We start from the raw sequence: 20,579 nt of genomic DNA, 5'->3' as shown, positions 1-20,579 counted from the left end.
GCTCTATGAGTCACTTATGGGGCACTATGGGTCACATGTGGGGCTCTATGGGGCACTGGGGAGACGCTATGGGGCACTTATGGGGCTCTATGAGGCACTTATGGGGCACTGTGGGGCACTTGTGGGGCACTGTGGGGCACTATGGGGCACTTATGGGGCTCTATGAGTCACTTATGGGGCACTGTGGGGCACTATGGGGCACTTATGGGGCTCCATGAGTCATTTATGGGGCACTATGGGGCAGTGTGAGTCACTTATGGGGCTCTATGAGTCACTTATGGGGCACTATGGGGCACTTGTGGGTCACATGTGTGGCACTATGGGGCACTTATGGGGCTCTATGAGTCACTTATGGGATACTGTGTGTCATGTGGGGCACTATAGGTCACATGTGGGGCACTGTGGGGCACTGGGGAGACGCTATGGGACGCTTATGGGGCTCTATGAGTCGCTTATGGGGCACTGTGGGGCACTTATGGGGCACTATGGGGCTCTATGAGTCACTTATGGGGCATTATGCGTCACATGTGGGGCACTATGGGGCACTGGGGAGATGCTATGGGGCACTTATGGGGCACTGTGAGTCACTTATGGGGCACTTGTGGGGCACTATGGGGCACTTATGGGGCTCTATGAGTCACTTATGGGGCACTGTGGGTCACATGTGGGGCACTATGGGGCACTGGGGAGACGCTATGGGGCACTTATGGGGCTCTATGAGTCACTTATGGGGCACTGTGGGGCACTATGGGGCGCTTATGGGGCACTATGAGTCACTTATGGGGCACTGTGGGGCACTTATGGGGCACTATGGGGCTGTATGAATCACTTATGGGGCACTGTGGGGCACTTATAGGGCTCCATGGGTCACATATGGGGCACTATGGGGCACTTATGGGGCTCTATGAGTCACTTATGGGGCACTGTGGGGCGCTATGGGGCTCTATGAGTCACTTATGGGGCACCTGTGGGGCGCTATGGGGCACTTATGGGGCACTGTGAGTCACTTATGGGGCACTGTGGGTCACATGTGGGGCACTATGGGGCACTGTGGGGCACTGTGAGTCACTTATGGGGCACTGAGGGGCACTTATAGGGCTCCATGGGTCACATGTGGGTCGCTATGGGGCGAGCAGGGCCTATGGGGGCGGGGCTGGGGGTGATTGACAGCGAGCAAGGCCTATGGGGGCGGGGCTGGGGGTGATTGACAGCGAGCAGGGCCTATGGGGGCGGGGCTGGGGGTGATTGACAGCGAGCAAGGCCTATGGGGGCGGGGCTGGGGGTGATTGACAGCGAGCAGGGCCTATGGGGGCGGGGCTGGGGGTGATTGACAGCGAGCAGGGCCTATGGGGGCGGGGCTGGGGGTGAGTGACGGTGAGCAGGGCCTATGGGGGCGGAGCTGGGGGTGATTGACAGCGAGCAGGGCATATGGGGGTGGGGCTGGTGGTGATTGACAGCGAGCAAGGCCTATGGGGGCGGGGCTGGGGTGATTGACAGCGAGCAGGGCCTATGGGAGCGTTGCTGGTTACCCGGGGTGGCTTAGGAGCGGGCGGTCAGTGCTCGGAACTCTCGCGTCGGCTCTCGCTTCCTGCGGGACCCGTTTCCGCGGGGCAGGAAGTCGCGCCGCACCACTTCCGCCCTCAGTCGTGCCGCTGAGGCGGCCGCGGGCGGACGCACGTCCCGCTCCCGCTCCCGCTCCCGCTCTCCGCCCCGATGGCCGCGGAGCCGCCGCCGCCGCCGGACCCGGACGTGGAGCCGCTGCCGCGGGGCGGCTTCCGCTGCCGCCTGTGCCGCATCTCCGCGCCCAACCGTGAGTGGGGCGGTGGGGCGGGGTGTCCCGGGCCTTCCCCCCCCCGTTGGCCGCCGGTTGACGGCGCCGTTCCCGCCGCAGCGCCCAGCCTGGCGGCGCATCTCCGGGGGAGGAAGCACGGGCGGCTGCGGAGCCTGCGGGCCCAGCGGGCGGAGCAGGAGCGGCGCAGCGTGTTCGTGAGCGGCTTCCCGCGCGGCACGGCGGACACGGAGCTCGCCCGCTACTTCGGGGCCTTCGGGGACGTGGAGGCCGTGGTCATGGACAAGGACAAGGTGGGGGGGGGGGGGCGTGTCACCCGTGTCCCACGTCCCCGTGTGGCCCCCCCCCCCGTCCCTGTGTGGCCCCCCCCCCCCCGTCCCCGTGTGTCTCTCCCCCCCCAGTCCCCCGTGTCCCCCCGTGTCCCCCATGACCGTGTCCCCCGTGTCCCCCATGTCCCCCCATGGCCCCATTTTGTCCCTGTGTCCCCCTGTGTCCCCCGTGTCCCCCATGTCCCCCCATGGCCCCATTTTGTCCCTGTGTCCCCCTGTGTCCCCCGTGTCCCCCATGGCCCCCCATGGCCCCACTTTGTCACTGTGTCCCCCTGTGTCCCCCGTGTCCCCCATGGCCCCCCATGGCCCCACTTTGTCACTGTGTCCCCCACGACCATGTCCCCCCACGGCCCCACTTTGTCCCCATGTCCTGCTTTGTCCCCCGTGTCCCTCATAACCATGTCCCCCCTTGTCCCCCCGTGTCCCCCCAATGTCCCCCACGACCATGTCCCCCCACGGCCCCGCTTTGTCCCCATGTCCCGCTTTGTCCCCCATGTCCCTCATAACCATGTCCTCCCGTGTCCCCCATGTCCCCCCACGGCCCCACTTTGTCCCTGTGTCCCCCATGTCCCCCATGTTCCCCCATGGCCCCACTTTGTCACTGTGTCCCCCCGTGTCCCCCATGTCCCTGTGTCCCTCATGTCCCCCCACGGCCCCGCTTTGTCCCTGTGTCCCCCGTGTCCCCCATGACCATGTCCCCCCGTGTCCCCCATGTCCCCCCATGGCCCCACTTTGTCACTGTGTCCCCCCGTGTCCCCCATGTCCCTGTGTCCCTCATGTCCCCCCATGGCCCCACTTTGTCACTGTGTCCCCCCGTGTCCCCCATGTCCCTGTGTCCCTCATGTCCCCCCACGGCCCCGCTTTGTCCCTGTGTCCCCCGTGTCCCCCATGACCATGTCCCCCCGTGTCCCCCATGTCCCCCCATGGCCCCACTTTGTCACTGTGTCCCCCCGTGTCCCCCATGTCCCTGTGTCCCCCATGTCCCCCCACAGCCTCGCTTTGTCCCTGTGTCCCCCATGACCGTGTCCCCCCTTGTCCCCCCATGTCCCCCATAACCATGTCCCCCCGTGTCCCCCCTTGTCCCCGCTTTGTCCCCATGTCCCGCTTTGTCCCCCGTGTCCCTCATAACCATGTCCCCCCGTGTCCCCAATGACCATGTCCCCTCGTGTACCCCATGTCCCCCATGACCATGTCCCCCCGTGTCCCCCCTTGTCCCCCCATGTCCCCCATAACCATGTCCCCCCGTGTCCCCCCATGTCCCCCATGACCATGTCCCCTCGTGTCCCACCGTGTCCCCCCATGTCCCCCGTGTCCCCCATGTCCCCCATGACCATATCCCCCCGTGTCCCCCCCATGTCCCCCATGACCATGTCCCCCCACGGCCCCGCTTTGTCCCCCGTGTCCCCCGTGTCCCCCCATGTCCCCCATGACCATGTCCCCCCATGTCCCCCATGACCATGTCCCCCCGTGTCCCCCCATGTCCCCCCGTGTCCCCCATGTCCCCCATGACCATGTCCCCCCACAGCCCCGCTTTGTCCCCCGTGTCCCCCATAACCATGTCCCCCCATGTCCCCCATAACCATGTCCCCCCATGTCCCCCATGACCATGTCCCCCCGTGTCCCCCCATGTCCCCCCGTGTCCCCCATGACCATGTCCCCCGTGTCCCCCCGTGTCCCCCATGACCATGTCCCCCCGTGTCCCCCCATGTCCCCCCGTGTCCCCCATGTCCCCCATGACCATGTCCCCCCACAGCCCCGCTTTGTCCCCCGTGTCCCCCATAACCATGTCCCCCCATGTCCCCCATAACCATGTCCCCCCATGTCCCCCATGACCATGTCCCCCCGTGTCCCCCCATGTCCCCCCGTGTCCCCCATGACCATGTCCCCCGTGTCCCCCATGTCCCCCATGACCATGTCCCCCCACAGCCCCGCTTTGTCCCTGTGTCCCCCATGTCCCTGTGTCCCCCCATGTCCCCCATGACCATGTCCCCCGTGTCCCCCATAACCTTGTCCCCCGTGTCCCCCCATGTCCCCCGTGTCCCCCATGACCATGTCCCCCGTGTCCCCCATGACCATGTCCCCCCGTGTCCCCCATGTCCCCCGTGTCCCCCCATGTCCCCCGTGTCCCCCATGACCATGTCCCCCCATGTCCCCCATGACCATGTCCCCCCGTGTCCCCCATGTCCCCCCGTGTCCCCCATAACCATGTCCCCCCGTGTCCCCCATGTCCCCCCGTGTCCCCCATGTCCCCCCGTGTCCCCCATAACCTTGTCCCCCCGTGTCCCCCATAACCTTGTCCCCCCGTGTCCCCCGTGTCCCCCATGTCCCCCATAACCATGTCCCCCCATGTCCCCCATAACCATGTCCCCCCTTGTCCCCCCGTGTCCCCCCATGTCCCCCATAACCATGTCCCCCTGTGTCCCCCCATGTCCCCCATGACCACGTCCCCCCATGTCCCCCATGACCATGTCCCCCCGTGTCCCCCCATGTCCCCCATGACCATGTCCCCGTGTCCCCCCATGTCCACCATGACCATGTCCCCCCGTGTCCCCCATGACCATGTCCCCCATGACCATGTCCCCCATGTCCCCCATGACCATGTCCCCGTGTCCCCCGTGTCCCCGTGTCCCCCCCGACCGTGTCCCGTGTCGCAGGGCGCCTACGCCATCGTGGAGCTGCGCGAGCCCGGGGGCTGCGAGCGGGCTCTGGCCCAACCGCGCCACGTGCTGGGGGGGCGGCCGCTCCGCGTGCGCCCCCGCCGCGCCAAGGCCTTCCCCCCCGCCCCCCCCGGGCCCCCCGGGGCCCCCCACCCCGGCCGCAGCCCCCGCCGGGACCCCCCGGAACCCGAGCGGCTGGAGCAGGAGCTGCGCTGCGCCCCCGACGTGAGTGGGGACCCCGGGGGGGCTGGGGGGGGTCCCAGGGGCTTCTGAGGCTCCTTTGGGGTCACCCGGGAATTTGGGGAGTGGTCTTGGGGGTCCCAAGGGGGGTCCTGAGGTTCTATTGGGGTCACGCAGGAATTTGGGGAGGGGTCTTGGGGGTCCTGAGGTTCTTTTGGGGTCACCCAGAAATATGGGGAGGGGTCTTGAGGGTCCCAAGGGGGGTCCTGAGGTTCTATTGGGGTCACGCAGGAATTTGGGGAGGGGTCTTGGGGGTCCCAATTGGGGTCCTGAGGTTCTATTGGGGTCACCCAGAAATATGGGGAGGGGTCTTGAGGGTCCCAAGGGGGGTCCTGAGGTTCTATTGGGGTCACGCAGGAATTTGGGGAGGGGTCTTGGGGGTCCCAAGGGGGATCCTGAGGTTCTATTGGGGTCACGCAGGAATTTGGGGAGGGGTCTTGGGGGTCCCAAGGGGGGTCCTGAGGTTCTATTGGGGTCAAGCAGGAATTTGGGGAGGGGTCTTGGGGGTCCCAGTTGGGGTCCTGAGGTTCTATTGGCGTCACGCAGGAATTTGGGGAGGGGTCTTGGGGGTCCCAATTGGGGTCCTGAGGTTCTATTGGGGTCACCCGGGAATTTGGGGAGGGGTCTTGGGGGTCCCAATTGGGGTCCTGAGGTTCTATTGGGGTCACGCAGGAATTTGGGGAGGGGTCTTGGGGGTCCCAAGGGGGGTCCTGAGGTTCTATTGGGGTCACCCGGGAATTTGGGGAGGGGTCTTGGGGGTCCCAATTGGGGTCCTGAGGTTCTATTGGGGTCACGCAGGAATTTGGGGAGGGGTCTTGGGGGTCCCAATTGGGGTCCTGAGGTTCTATTGGGGTCACACAGGAATTTGGGGAGGGGTCTTGGGGGTCTCAAGGGGGGTCCTGAGGTTCTTTTGGGGTCACGCAGGAATTTGGGGAGGGGTCTTGGGGGTCCCAATTGGGGTCCTGAGGTTCTATTGGGGTCACCCGGGAATTTGGGGAGGGGTCTTGAGGGTCCCAAGGGGGGTCCTGAGGTTCTATTGGGGTCACGCAGGAATTTGGGGAGGGGTCTTGGGGGTCCCAGTTGGGGTCCTGAGGTTCTATTGGGGTCACCCGGGAATTTGGGGAGGGGTCTTGGGGGTCTCAAGGGGGGTCCTGAGGTTCTTTTGGGGTCACGCAGGAATTTGGGGAGGGGTCTTGGGGGTCCCAATTGGGGTCCTGAGGTTCTATTGGGGTCACGCAGGAATTTGGGGAGGGGTCTTGGGGGTCCCAATTGGGGTCCTGAGGTTCTATTGGGGTCACGCAGGAATTTGGGGAGGGGTCTTGAGGGTCCCAATTGGGGTCCTGAGGTTCTATTGGGGTCACCCGGGAATTTGGGGAGGGGTCTTGGGGGTCCCAATTGGGGTCCTGAGGTTCTATTGGGGTCACCTGGGAATTTGGGGAGGGGTCTTGGGGGTCCCAATTGGGGTCCTGAGGTTCTATTGGGGTCACGCAGGAATTTGGGGAGGGGTCTTGGGGGTCCCAATTGGGGTCCTGAGGTTCTATTGGGGTCACGCAGGAATTTGGGGAGGGGTCTTGGGGGTCCCAAGGGGGGTCCTGAGGTTCTATTGGGGTCACGCAGGAATTTGGGGAGGGGTCTTGGGGGTCCCAAGGAGGGTCCTGAGGTTCTATTGGGGTCACCCAGGAATTTGGGGAGGGGTCTTGAGGGTCCCAAGGGGGGTCCTGAGGTTCTTTTGGGGTCACGCAGGAATTTGGGGAGGGGTCTTGGGGGTCCCAATTGGGGTCCTGAGGTTCTATTGGGGTCACCCGGGAATTTGGGGAGGGGTCTTGGGGGTTCATGGGGTGTCCCAGGGGCTTCTGACGCTCTTCTGTGGGGGGGCAGGGGTTTCGGGGAGTCCCGGGGGGCAAGGGGGGTCCCAAGGGCCGTTCCGAACTCCTGGGTCCCCTCTCCCGCACTCCTGGGTCTGTTGGGGCACTCCTGGGTCCCCTCTCCCGCCCTCCTGGGTCCCTTGGGGCACTCCTGGGTCCCCTCTCCTGCACTCCTGGGTCCCTTGGGGCACTCCTGGGTCCCCTCTCCCAAATTCCAGGGTCCCTTGGGGCACTCCTGGGTCCCTCGGGGCTCTCCTGGGTCCCCTCTCCCGCACTCCTGGGTCCCTTGGGGTACTCCTGGGTCTGTTGGGGCACTTCTGGGTCCCCTCTCCCGAACTCCTGGGTCCTTTGGGGCACTCCTGGGTCCCCTCTCCCGAACTCCTGGGTCTGTTGGGGCACTCCTGGGTCCCTTGGGGTACTCCTGGGTCTGTTGGGGCACTCCTGGGTCCCTTGGGGTACTCCTGGGTCTGTTGGGGCTCTCCTGGGTCCCCTCTCCCGAACTCCTGGGTCCTTTGGGGCTCTCCTGGGTCCCCTCTCCCGAACTCCTGGGTCCTTTGGGGCACTCCTGGGTCCCCTCTCCCGAACTCCTGGGTCCATTGGGTTACTCCTGGGTCCCCTCTCCCGAACTCCTGGGTCCCCTGGGGCTCTCCAGGGTCCCCTGGGGCACTCCAGGGTCCCTTGGGGCAATCCTGGGTCCCCTCTCCCGAACTCCTGGGTCCCTTGGGGCTCTCCAGGGTCCGTTGGGGCACTCCAGGGTCCCTCGGGGCTCTCCTGGGTCCCCTGGAGCACTCCAGGGTCTGTTGGGGCTCTCCTGGGTCCCCTGGGGCACTCCAGGGTCCCCTGGGGCTCTCCTGGGTCCCCTGGGGCGCTCCGGGGTCCCCTCTCCCGCACTCCTGGGTCCCCTCTCCCGCACTCCTGGGTCCCCTGGGGCACTCCTGGGTCCCGTGGGGCACTCCGGGGTCCCGTGGGGCGCTCCGGGGTCCGTCAGGGCGGTGTGTGCGCAGGTGGGGGCGCAGCTGGTGCGGCTGGTGGAGCTGCAGGCGCTGAGCGAGGCCGAGCGGCGGCTGCGGGCGCTGCTGGTGGCGCTGCTGCAGGAGGCGCTGGCCGAGTTCCTGCCCGGTGAGCCCGCCGGCATGACACGCGCGCGTGCGACACGTGTGCGACACCTGACACGCGCGTGTGTGACACCTGACACGCGCGCATGCGACACGTGACGCGCTCGTGTGACGCGTGTGTGACACCTGACACGCGTGTGCGACACGTGTGTGACACCTGACACGCGTGTGCGACACGTGTGTGACACCTGACAAGCGCGTGTGACGCGTGTGTGACACCTGACAAGCGCGTGTGACGCGTGTGTGACACCTGACAAGCGCGTGTGACGGGTGTGTGACACCTGACGCGCGCGTGCGACACGTGTGTGACACCTGACACGCGCGTGTGACACGTGACACGCGTGTGCAACATGTGACATGCGTGACACCTGACACGCGTATGCAACACGTGTGTGACACCTGACGCGCGTGTGCGACACGTGTGTGACACCTGACACGCGTGTGTGACACCTGACGCGCGTGTGCGACACGTGTGTGACACCTGACACGCGTGTGTGACACGTGTGTGACACCTGACACGCGCGTGTGACACCTGACGCACGTGTGCGACACCTGACGCGCACGCGTGCGACACGTGACACGATCGTGTGACACGTGTGCGACACCTGACGCGCGTGTGCGACGCGCGTGCGACACCTGACGCGCGTGTGCGACGCGTGTGCGACACCTGACGCGCGTGTGCGACGCGTGTGCGACACCTGACACGCGCGTGTGACGCGTGTGCGACACGTGACGCGCGTGTGCGACACCTGACACGCGCGTGTGACGCGTGTGCGACACCTGACACGCGTGTGTGACACCTGACACGCGTGTGCGACACGTGACACGCGCGCGTGCGACACCTGACACGCGCGTGTGACGCGTGTGTGACACCTGACACGCGTGTGACACGTGTGCGACACCTGACACGCGTGTGCGACACGTGACACACACGCGTGCGACACGTGACGCGCTCGTGTGACACGTGTGCGACACCTGACGCGCGTGTGCGACACCTGACGCGCGCGTGCGACACGTGACGCGCTCGTGTGACGCGTGTGTGCACGTGTGCGACACCTGACGCGCGCGTGTGACACGTGACGCACGTGTGCAACACGTGACATGCGTGACACGTGACACGCGTGTGCGACACGTGTGTGACACCTGACACGCGTGTGTGACACGTGTGTGCGACACGTGACGCGCGCGTGTGACACGTGACGCGCGCGTGTGACACGTGACACACGTGAGTGACACGTGACGCGCTCGTGTGACACGTGTGTGTGACACCTGACATGCGTGTGCAACATGGGTGTGCGACACGTGCCTGGTATGTGTGTGTGACACGTGACGCGCTCGTGCAACATGTGTGTGCGACACGTGACACGAGCATGTGACACCTGACACATGTGACACCTGACACGCGTGTGTGACACCTGATACGCGTGTGCAACATGAGTGTGCGACACGCGCCTGGTATGTGTATGTGACACGTGTCGCGCGCGTGCGACACGTGACACGCGTGTGCGACACCTGACACGTGTGCAATGCGTGTGTATGACACGTAACACGTGCACGTGTATCACATGACACACACTTGGCATGTGTGTGCGACACGTGACACGCGTGTGTGACACCTGACGCGTGTGTGTGACGCCTGACATGTGCGTGACATGTGACACGTGTGCAACGTGTGTGTGACACCTGACGTGTGTGACGCAGGCATGTGACACGTGACACACGTGTGCGACTTGTGACACACGCGTGTGACACCTGACACGTGTGCGACGCGGTTGTGTGACACGTGACATGCGTGTGTGACATGTGACATGCGCCTGGGATGTGTGTGCGACACCTGACACACGCATGTGACACCTGACACGTGTAACACCTGACGCGTGTGTGTGACACCGTACACGCGTGTGCAACGTGGGTGTGTGACACGCGCCTGGTATGTGTGTGCGACACGTGACACGTGTGTGTCACCTGACGTGCGTGTCTGTCACGTGATGTGTGCGTGTGACACCTGACACGTGTGTGTGACACGTGTCCGACACGTGACACGCGCCTGACATGCGTGTGACACGTGACATGTGCCTGACACACGTGACACGCGCCTGACATGCGTGTGACACGTGACACGCGCCTGACACGTGACACACGCGTGACACGTGACACACGCGTGACACGTGACACACACACAAGCGACGAGCGTGTGGCCGCTTGTGCGCGACGTGTGCGACGCGTGCGTGATGTGCGTGACCGCGTGTGTGTGACACGTGCGACGCACACGCCGGCCGCTCGTGCCACGCGCGTGTGACGCGTGCCCGTCCCCCCAGGCTGCTCCGTCGTCCCGTTCGGCTCGTCCGTCAACGGCTTCGGCGCCCGCGGCTGCGACCTGGACCTGCTGCTGGACCTGGAGGCCACCAAAGCGCTGCAGGCGGCTGCGACACCCGGCTCCGCCTCCTCGACCGGCTCCGCCCCCGGCTCTGGCTCCGCCCCCGGCTCTGGCTCCGCCTCCACGTCCAGGTCCGCCCCCGGCTCTGGCTCCGCCCCCGGCTCTGGCTCCGCCCCCGGCTCTGGCTCCGCCTCCTCGACCGGCTCCGCCCCCGGCTCTGGCTCCACCTCCTCGTCCAGCTCCGCCCCCGGCTCTGGCTCCGCCCCCGGCTCTGGCTCCGCCTCCACGTCCAGGTCCGCCCCCGGCTCTGGCTCTGCCTCCGGCTCTGGCTCCGCCCCCGGCTCTGGCTCCGCCCCCAGCTCTGGCTCCGCCCCCGGCTCTGGCTCCACCCCCAGCTCTGGCTCGGCCTCCACGTCCAGCTCCGCCCCCGGCTCTGGCTCCGCCCCCGGCTCTGACTCCACCCCCAGCTGTGGCTTCGCCTCCACGTCCCGCTCCGCCCCCGCCTCAGGCTCCGCCTCCACATCCAGCTCCGCCCCCGGCTCTGGCCCCGCCCCCAGCTCTGGCCCCGCCCCCGGCTCTGGCTCCGCCCCCAGCTCTGGCTCCTTCCCCGGCTCTGACTCCACCCCCAGCTCTGGCTCCGCCCCCGGCTCTGGCCCCGCCCCCGACTCTGACTCCGCCCCTGGCTCTGGCTCCGACTCCGGCTTCGACTCCACTCCCGGCTCCGGTTCCAGCTCTCGCTCTGACTCTGGCTCCGCCCCCGGCTCTGACTCCGCCCCCGGCTCTGGCTCCGCCCCCGGCTCTGACTCCGCCCCCTTCTCTGGCTCCGACTCCGGCTTCGACTCCACTCCCGGCTCCAGTTCTAACTCTGGCTCTCGCTCTTACTCTGGCTCCGCCCCCGGCTACGGCTCCAGCTCCGTCGCCGACTCCACCCCTGGCTTCGGCTCTGGCTCTGGCTCCACCCCCAGCTCCAGATCCGGCTCTGGCTCCAGCTCCAACTCCAGCTCCAGATCTGACTCCGGCTCTAACTCCGGCTCCACCTCTGCCCCCGGCTACAGCTCCAGCTCCTTCCCCGGCTCCGGCTCCCGTTCCAGCTCTGACTCCACTTCTGGCTCCAACTCCAACTCCATATCCGGCTCCACCCCCAGGTCCGACTCCACCCCTGGCTTTGGCTCCAGCTCCACTCCCTATTCCAACTCCGGCTCCACCCCTGGCTCCAACTCCACCTCCGGCTCCAGCTCCACCCCTGGCTCCGGCTCCGGTTCCAGCTCTGACTCCACTCCCGGCTCCGACTCCACCCCTGGCTTTGGCTCCAGCTCCACTCCCTATTCCAACTCCGGCTCCGCCCCTGGCTCCAGCTCCGGTTCCAGCTCTGACTCCACTCCCGGCTCCGGCTCCACCCCCGGCTCCGACTCCACCCCTGGCTTTGGCTCCAGCTCCACTCCCTATTCCAACTCTGGCTCCGCCCCTGGCTCCAGCTCCGGTTCCAGCTCTGACTCCACTCCCGGCTCCGGCTCCACCCCCGGCTCTGACTCCGCCCCCGCCCCCGACTCCGCCCCCGGCTCCGACTCCAGCTCCGACCCGTCCATGCTGAGCGAGCTGGAGCTGGCGGCGGCGCCGGCGCCGGAGCTGCTGGCGCTGGTGGCCGCGGTGCTGCGGCGCTGCGTGCCGGGTGTGCGCCGCGTCCGCGCCGTCCCCGCCGCCCGCCGGCCCGTCGTCAAGTTCTGCCACAAGCAGTCGGGGCTGGCGGGAGACGTCTCCATCGACAACAGGTGGGGAGCCCCGCTTTGGGGGCGCGGGGGGGTCTGTCACCGAGGGGACGAGTCGCGGTCACCGTGGTGATGTGGCCCCCCCCCCCCACCATGGCCTTGTCCCTGTGTCCTCCTGTCTCCGTGTCCCCCATGACTGCGTCCCCATGTCCCCCCTTGTCCCCATGTCCCCCATGACTGTGTCACCATGTCCATGTCCCCCCGTCCCCATGTCCCCCCATGTCCCACTGTCCCCCCATGTCACCCTGTGACCGTGTCCCCATGTCCCCCCGTGTCCCCCCATGTCCCCCTTGACTGTGTCACCATGTCCATGTCCCCCCTGTACCCATGTCCCCTCATGTCTCACTGTCCCCCCGTGTCGCCCTGTGACCGTGTCCCCATGTCCCCTCATGTCCCTCACGTCCCCCCATGTCCCCCATGACTGTGTCACCATGTCCATGTCCCCCCATGTCCCCCATGACCGTGTCCCCATGTTCTCCCATGTCCCCATGTCCCCCATGACTGTGTCACCATGTCCATGTCCCCTGTCCCCATGTCCCCCCATGTCCCACTGTCCCCCCGTGTCAACCTGTGACCGTGTCCCCATGTCCCCCCATGTCCCCCCATGTCCCCCATGACTGTGTCACCGTGTCTATGTTCCCCCCATCTCCATGTCCCCCCATGTCCCACTGTCCCCCGTGTCACCCCGTGACCGTGTCCCCATGTCCCCTCATGTCCCCCCATGTCCCCCATGACTGTGTCACCATGTCCATGTCCCCCCCATCCCCATGTCCCCTCATGTCCCACTGTCCCCCCATGTCGCCCTGTCCCCGTGTCCCCATGTCCCCCCTTGTCCCCATGTCCCCCATGACTGTGTCACCATGTCCATGTCCCCCCCGTCCCCATGTCCCCCCATGTCCCACTGTCCCCCCGTGTCACCCTGTGACTGTGTCCCCATGTCCCCCCTTGTCCCCATGTCCCCCTTGACTGTGTCACCATGTCCATGTCCCCTGTCCCCATGTCCCCTCATGTCCCACTGTCCCCCCGTGTCAACCTGTGACCGTGTCCCCATGTCCCACTGTCCCCCCATGTCACCCTGTGACCCTGTCCCCTCATGTCCCCCCATGTCCCCCATGACCGTGTCCCCATGTCCCCCCATGTCCCCCATGACTGTGTCACCATGTCCATGTCCCCCCATGTCCCCCATGACCGTGTCCTCATGTCCCCCCTTGTCCCCATGTCCCCCATGACTGTGTCACCACGTCTGTGTCCCCCCCTGTCCCCATGTCCCCCCATGTCCCACCATCCCCCCGTGTCACCCTGTGACCTTGTCCCCATGTCCCCCCATGTCCCCCATGACTGTGTCACCATGTCGATGTCCCCCCCGTCCCCATGTCCCCCCATGTCCCACTGTCCCCCCGTGTCACCCTGTCACGTGTCACGTGTCCGTGTCCCCATGTTGACGTGTCCCTGTCCCCGTGTTGACGTGTCCCTGTCCCCGTGTTGACGTGTCCCTGTCCCCACGTTGACGTGTCCGTGTCCCCGTGTTGACGTGTCCCTGTCCCCGTGTTGACGTGTCCCTGTCCCCACGTTGACGTGTCCCTGTCCCCATGTTGACGTGTCCGTGTCCCCACGTTGACGTGTCCCTGTCCCCATGTTGACGTGTCCGTGTCCCCATGTTGACGTGTCCCTGTCCCCACGTTGACGTGTCCGTGTCCCCGTGTTGACGTGTCCCTGTCCCCTTGTTGACGTGTCCCTGTCCCCATGTTGACGTGTCCGTGTCCCCACGTTGACGTGTCCCTGTCCCCATGTTGACGTGTCCCTGTCCCCACGTTGACGTGTCCCTGTCCCCACGTTGACGTGTCCCTGTCCCCACGTTGAGGTGTCCGTGTCCCCATGTTGACGTGTCCCTGTCCCCACGTTGACGTGTCCGTGTCCCCATGTTGACGTGTCCGTGTCCCCATGTTGACGTGTCCGTGTCCCCACGTTGACGTGTCCCTGTCCCCACGTTGACGTGTCCGTGTCCCCACGTTGACGTGTCCCTGTCCCCACGTTGACGTGTCCCTGTCCCCGTGTTGACGTGTCCCTGTCCCCACGTTGACGTGTCCGTGTCCCCATGTTGACGTGTCCGTGTCCCCATGTTGACGTGTCCCTGTCCCCATGTTGACGTGTCCCTGTCCCCACGTTGACGTGTCCCTGTCCCCACGTTGACGTGTCCCTGTCCCCATGTTGACGTGTCCCTGTCCCCACGTTGACGTGTCCGTGTCCCCGTGTTGACGTGTCCGTGTCCCCGTGTTGACGTGTCCCTGTCCCCGTGTTGACGTGTCCGTGTCCCCACGTTGACGTGTCCGTGTCCCCACGTTGACGTGTCCGTGTCCCCACGTTGACGTGTCCGTGTCCCCGTGTTGACGTGTCCCTGTCCCCACGTTGACGTGTCCCTGTCCCCGTGTTGACGTGTCCGTGTCCCCGTGTTGACGTGTCCGTGTCCCCGTGTTGACGTGTCCCTGTCCCCACGTTGACGTGTCCCTGTCCCCACGTTGACGTGTCCCTGTCCCCACGTTGACGTGTCCCTGTCCCCATGTTGACGTGTCCGTGTCCCCACGTTGACGTGTCCCTGTCCCCACGTTGACGTGTCCCTGTCCCCACGTTGACGTGTCCGTGTCCCCATGTTGACGTGTCCGTGTCCCCACGTTGACGTGTCCGTGTCCCCATGTTGACGTGTCCCTGTCCCCACGTTGACGTGTCCCTGTCCCCATGTTGACGTGTCCGTGTCCCCGTGTTGACGTGTCCGTGTCCCCGTGTTGACGTGTCCGTGTCCCCATGTTGACGTGTCCGTGTCCCCACGTTGACGTGTCCGTGTCCCCATGTTGACGTGTCCGTGTCCCCACGTTGACGTGTCCCTGTCCCCACGTTGACGTGTCCGTGTCCCCATGTTGACGTGTCCCTGTCCCCACGTTGACGTGTCCCTGTCCCCACGTTGACGTGTCCGTGTCCCCACGTTGACGTGTCCGTGTCCCCACGTTGACGTGTCCCTGTCCCCACGTTGACGTGTCCGTGTCCCCGTGTTGACGTGTCCCTGTCCCCGTGTTGACGTGTCCGTGTCCCCGTGTTGACGTGTCCGTGTCCCCATGTTGACGTGTCCGTGTCCCCGTGTTGACGTGTCCGTGTCCCCGTGTTGACGTGTCCGTGTCCCCACGTTGACGTGTCCGTGTCCCCGTGTTGACGTGTCCCTGTCCCCACGTTGACGTGTCCGTGTCCCCATGTTGACGTGTCCCTGTCCCCACGTTGACGTGTCCCTGTCCCCACGTTGACGTGTCCGTGTCCCCATGTTGACGTGTCCCTGTCCCCACGTTGACGTGTCCGTGTCCCCATGTTGACGTGTCCCTGTCCCCACGTTGACGTGTCCCTGTCCCCACGTTGACGTGTCCGTGTCCCCATGTTGACGTGTCCCTGTCCCCACGTTGACGTGTCCGTGTCCCCATGTTGACGTGTCCGTGTCCCCACGTTGACGTGTCCGTGTCCCCATGTTGACGTGTCCCTGTCCCCACGTTGACGTGTCCCTGTCCCCACGTTGACGTGTCCCTGTCCCCATGTTGACGTGTCCGTGTCCCCGTGTTGACGTGTCCGTGTCCCCGTGTTGACGTGTCCGTGTCCCCATGTTGACGTGTCCGTGTCCCCACGTTGACGTGTCCGTGTCCCCATGTTGACGTGTCCGTGTCCCCGTGTTGACGTGTCCCTGTCCCCACGTTGACGTGTCCGTGTCCCCGTGTTGACGTGTCCCTGTCCCCACGTTGACGTGTCCCTGTCCCCGTGTTGACGTGTCCGTGTCCCCACGTTGACGTGTCCGTGTCCCCACGTTGACGTGTCCCTGTCCCCACGTTGACGTGTCCCTGTCCCCACGTTGACGTGTCCCTGTCCCCGTGTTGACGTGTCCGTGTCCCCGTGTTGACGTGTCCCTGTCCCCGTGTTGACGTGTCCGTGTCCCCACGGTGACGTGTCCGTGTCCCCACGGTGACGTGTCCGTGTCCCCACGTTGACGTGTCCGTGTCCCCACGTTGACGTGTCCGTGTCCCCGTGTTGACGTGTCCGTGTCCCCACGTTGACGTGTCCGTGTCCCCATGTTGACGTGTCCCTGTCCCCACGTTGACGTGTCCGTGTCCCCGTGTTGACGTGTCCCTGTCCCCACGTTGACGTGTCCCTGTCCCCACGTTGACGTGTCCCTGTCCCCACGTTGACGTGTCCGTGTCCCCACGTTGACGTGTCCGTGTCCCCACGTTGATGTGTCCCTGTCCCCACGTTGACGTGTCCGTGTCCCCGTGTTGACGTGTCCCTGTCCCCGTGTTGACGTGTCCCTGTCCCCATGTTGACGTGTCCCTGTCCCCACGTTGACGTGTCCGTGTCCCCGTGTTGACGTGTCCGTGTCCCCGTGTTGACGTGTCCGTGTCCCCATGTTGACGTGTCCGTGTCCCCACGTTGACGTGTCCGTGTCCCCATGTTGACGTGTCCGTGTCCCCATGTTGACGTGTCCGTGTCCCCATGTTGACGTGTCCCTGTCCCCATGTTGACGTGTCCCTGTCCCCACGTTGACGTGTCCGTGTCCCCGTGTTGACGTGTCCGTGTCCCCATGTTGACGTGTCCGTGTCCCCGTGTTGACGTGTCCGTGTCCCCATGTTGACGTGTCCGTGTCCCCGTGTTGACGTGTCCCTGTCCCCATGTTGACGTGTCCGTGTCCCCACGTTGACGTGTCCGTGTCCCCGTGTTGACGTGTCCGTGTCCCCCACGTTGACGTGTCCGTGTCCCCACGTTGACGTGTCCGTGTCCCCACGTTGACGTGTCCCTGTCCCCACGTTGACGTGTCCGTGTCCCCGTGTTGACGTGTCCGTGTCCCCATGTTGACGTGTCCGTGTCCCCGTGTTGACGTGTCCGTGTCCCCATGTTGACGTGTCCCTGTCCCCATGTTGACGTGTCCGTGTCCCCACGTTGACGTGTCCCTGTCCCCGTGTTGACGTGTCCGTGTCCCCACGTTGACGTGTCCCTGTCCCCATGTTGACGTGTCCGTGTCCCCACGTTGACGTGTCCCTGTCCCCACGTTGACGTGTCCCTGTCCCCACGTTGACGTGTCCCTGTCCCCACGTTGACGTGTCCCTGTCCCCACGTTGACGTGTCCGTGTCCCCGTGTTGACGTGTCCCTGTCCCCACGTTGACGTGTCCCTGTCCCCACGTTGACGTGTCCGTGTCCCCGTGTTGACGTGTCCCTGTCCCCACGTTGACGTGTCCCTGTCCCCGTGTTGACGTGTCCCTGTCCCCATGTTGACGTGTCCCTGTCCCCACGGTGTCGTGTCCGTGTCCCCACGTTGACGTGTCCCTGTCCCCATGTTGACGTGTCCCTGTCCCCACGTTGACGTGTCCGTGTCCCCACGTTGACGTGTCCGTGTCCCCGTGTTGACGTGTCCCTGTCCCCACGTTGACGTGTCCCTGTCCCCACGTTGACGTGTCCGTGTCCCCATGTTGACGTGTCCGTGTCCCCATGTTGACGTGTCCGTGTCCCCACGTTGACGTGTCCGTGTCCCCACGTTGACGTGTCCGTGTCCCCACGTTGACGTGTCCGTGTCCCCGTGTTGACGTGTCCCTGTCCCCACGTTGACGTGTCCCTGTCCCCATGTTGACGTGTCCGTGTCCCCATGTTGACGTGTCCCTGTCCCCGTGTTGACGTGTCCGTGTCCCCACGTTGACGTGTCCGTGTCCCCATGTTGACGTGTCCCTGTCCCCACGTTGACGTGTCCGTGTCCCCACGTTGACGTGTCCGTGTCCCCGTGTTGACGTGTCCCTGTCCCCACGTTGACGTGTCCCTGTCCCCATGTTGACGTGTCCATGTCCCCATGTTGACGTGTCCGTGTCCCCATGTTGACGTGTCCGTGTCCCCACGTTGACGTGTCCCTGTCCCCACGTTGACGTGTCCCTGTCCCCACGTTGACGTGTCCGTGTCCCCACGTTGACGTGTCCGTGTCCCCACGTTGACGTGTCCCTGTCCCCATGTTGACGTGTCCCTGTCCCCACGTTGACGTGTCCGTGTCCCCATGTTGACGTGTCCTCTGTCCCCCACGTTGACGTGTCCGTGTCCCCACGTTGACGTGTCCCTGTCCCCACGTTGACGTGTCCCTGTCCCCGTGTTGACGTGTCCCTGTCCCCACGTTGACGTGTCCCTGTCCCCACGTTGACGTGTCCCTGTCCCCACGTTGACGTGTCCCTGTCCCCACGTTGACGTGTCCCTGTCCCCGTGTTGACGTGTCCCTGTCCCCGTGTTGACGTGTCCCTGTCCCCGTGTTGACGTGTCCGTGTCCCCACGTTGACGTGTCCGTGTCCCCACGTTGACGTGTCCGTGTCCCCACGTTGACGTGTCCCTGTCCCCACGTTGACGTGTCCCTGTCCCCACGTTGACGTGTCCCTGTCCCCGTGTTGACGTGTCCCTGTCCCCGTGTTGACGTGTCCGTGTCCCCACGTTGACGTGTCCCTGTCCCCACGTTGACGTGTCCCTGTCCCCCACGTTGACGTGTCCGTGTCCCCATGTTGACGTGTCCGTGTCCCCACGTTGACGTGTCCCTGTCCCCACGTTGACGTGTCCGTGTCCCCACGTTGACGTGTCCGTGTCCCCGTGTTGACGTGTCCGTGTCCCCACGTTGACGTGTCCGTGTCCCCCACGTTGACGTGTCCGTGTCCCATGTTGACGTGTCCCCTGTCCCCGTGTTGACGTGTCCGTGTCCCCGTGTTGACGTGTCCCTGTCCCCAGTGTTGACGTGTCCGTGTCCCCGTGTTGACGTGTCCCTGTCCCCGTGTTGACGTGTCCGTGTCCCCGTGTTGACGTGTCCCTGTCCCCATGGTGACGTGTCCGTGTCCCCATGTTGACGTGTCCGTGTCCCCGTGTTGACGTGTCCGTGTCCCCATGTTGACGTGTCCCTGTCCCCATGTTGACGTGTCCCTGTCCCCGTGTTGACGTGTCCCTGTCCCCGTGTTGACGTGTCCCTGTCCCCATGTTGACGTGTCCCTGTCCCCATGTTGACGTGTCCCTGTCCCCGTGTTGACGTGTCCCTGTCCCCATGTTGACGTGTCCCTGTCCCCGTGTTGACGTGTCCGTGTCCCCATGTTGACGTGTCCGTGTCCCCGTGTTGACGTGTCCCTGTCCCCATGTTGACGTGTCCGTGTCCCCATGTTGACGTGTCCGTGTCCCCGTGTTGACGTGTCCGTGTCCCCATGTTGACGTGTCCGTGTCCCCGTGTTGACGTGTCCCTGTCCCCACGTTGACGTGTCCGTGTCCCCGTGGTGACGCGTCGGTGTCCCTGTTCCCGTTGTGACGTGTCTGTGTCCGTGTCCCCGTGCTGACGTGTCCGTGTCCCCGTGCTGACGTGTCGGTGACGTGTCGGTGACGTGTCGGTGTGGTGTCCCCGTGGTGACGTGTGGTGTCCCCGTGGTGACGTGTCCATGTCCCTGTCCCTATGTTGACCTGTCCGTGTCCCCGTGCTGACGTGTCCGTGTCCCCGTGCTGACGTGTCGGTGTCCCCGTGGTGACATGTTGGTGTCGTGTCCGTGTCCCCAGTGACGTGTCCGTGTCCCCATGTTGACGTGTCCATGTCGTGTCCCCGTGCTGACGTGTCCGTGTCCCCATGTTGACGTGTCCGTGTCCCCGGTGACATGTCCGTGTCCCTGTGGTGACGTGTCCGTGTCGTGTCTGTGTCCCCGGTGACGTGTCGATGTGGTGTCCCCATGGTGACGTGTGGTGTCCCCGTGGTGATGTGTCGGTGTCCCTGTGCTGACGTGTCGGTGTCCCCGGTGTGACGTGTCGGTGCCCGACGTGTTGTCCCCGGTGTGACGTGTCGGTGCCGGGTGTTGTCCCCGGTGTGACGTGTCGGTGACGTGTCGGTGTCCCCGGTGTGACGTGTCGGTGTCCCCGTGCTGACGTGTCGGTGCCGTGTGTTGTCCCCGGTGTGACGTGTCGGTGTCCCCGTCGTGACGTGTCGGTGTCCCGGTGTCGTGTCGGTGTCCCCGGTGTGACGTGTCGGTGCCGTGTGTTGTCCCCGGTGTGACGTGTCGGTGCCGTGTGTTGTCCCCGGTGTGACGTGTCGGTGCCGTGTGTTGTCCCCGGTGTGACGTGTCGGTGTCCCCGTTGGTGACGTGTCGGTGTCCCCGTGCTGACGTGTCGGTGTCCCCGGTGTGACGTGTCGGTGCCGCTGTGTTGTCCCCGGTGTGACGTGTCGGTGTCCCCGGTGTGACGTGTCGGTTGTCCCGGTGTGACGTGTCGGTGTCCCGTGTTGTCCCGCTCCCAGGCTGGCGCTGCACAACTCGCGGTTCCTGCGGCTCTGCGCCGACTCGGACGCCCGCGTGCGGCCGCTGGTGATGGCGCTGCGGCTCTGGGCCAAGCGGCAGGGCCTGGCAGGTGGGGCGCGACGGGTCCCCCCTGTCCCCTCCCA

The 20,579-nt window shown here is 65.1% G+C and overlaps 1 protein-coding gene across 1 annotated transcript in view; it reads left to right on the top strand.

Annotated features, from left to right (window-relative positions):
* Window positions 1-1,532: 1,532 nt before the first annotated feature.
* Window positions 1,533-20,579, top strand: part of TUT1 (terminal uridylyl transferase 1, U6 snRNA-specific) — a 19,420-nt gene continuing 373 nt past the window's right edge. Inside the window, exons 1-7 of the mRNA XM_065048294.1 lie at window positions 1,533-1,810; window positions 1,892-2,082; window positions 4,773-5,000; window positions 7,885-7,999; window positions 10,314-10,665; window positions 11,428-12,141; window positions 20,436-20,568. Coding sequence (XP_064904366.1) covers window positions 1,714-1,810; window positions 1,892-2,082; window positions 4,773-5,000; window positions 7,885-7,999; window positions 10,314-10,665; window positions 11,428-12,141; window positions 20,436-20,568 — 1,830 coding nt within the window. The 5' untranslated portion in view covers window positions 1,533-1,713. The remainder of the gene's footprint in view (window positions 1,811-1,891; window positions 2,083-4,772; window positions 5,001-7,884; window positions 8,000-10,313; window positions 10,666-11,427; window positions 12,142-20,435; window positions 20,569-20,579) is intronic.

The sequence above is a fragment of the Columba livia genome, unplaced genomic scaffold (assembly GCF_036013475.1).
Source record: "Columba livia isolate bColLiv1 breed racing homer unplaced genomic scaffold, bColLiv1.pat.W.v2 Scaffold_438, whole genome shotgun sequence".
Taxonomy (NCBI): Eukaryota; Metazoa; Chordata; class Aves; order Columbiformes; family Columbidae; genus Columba; species Columba livia.
The sequence above is the reverse complement of the archived record's forward strand: the minus strand, read 5'-3'. Positions and strand labels throughout refer to the sequence as shown.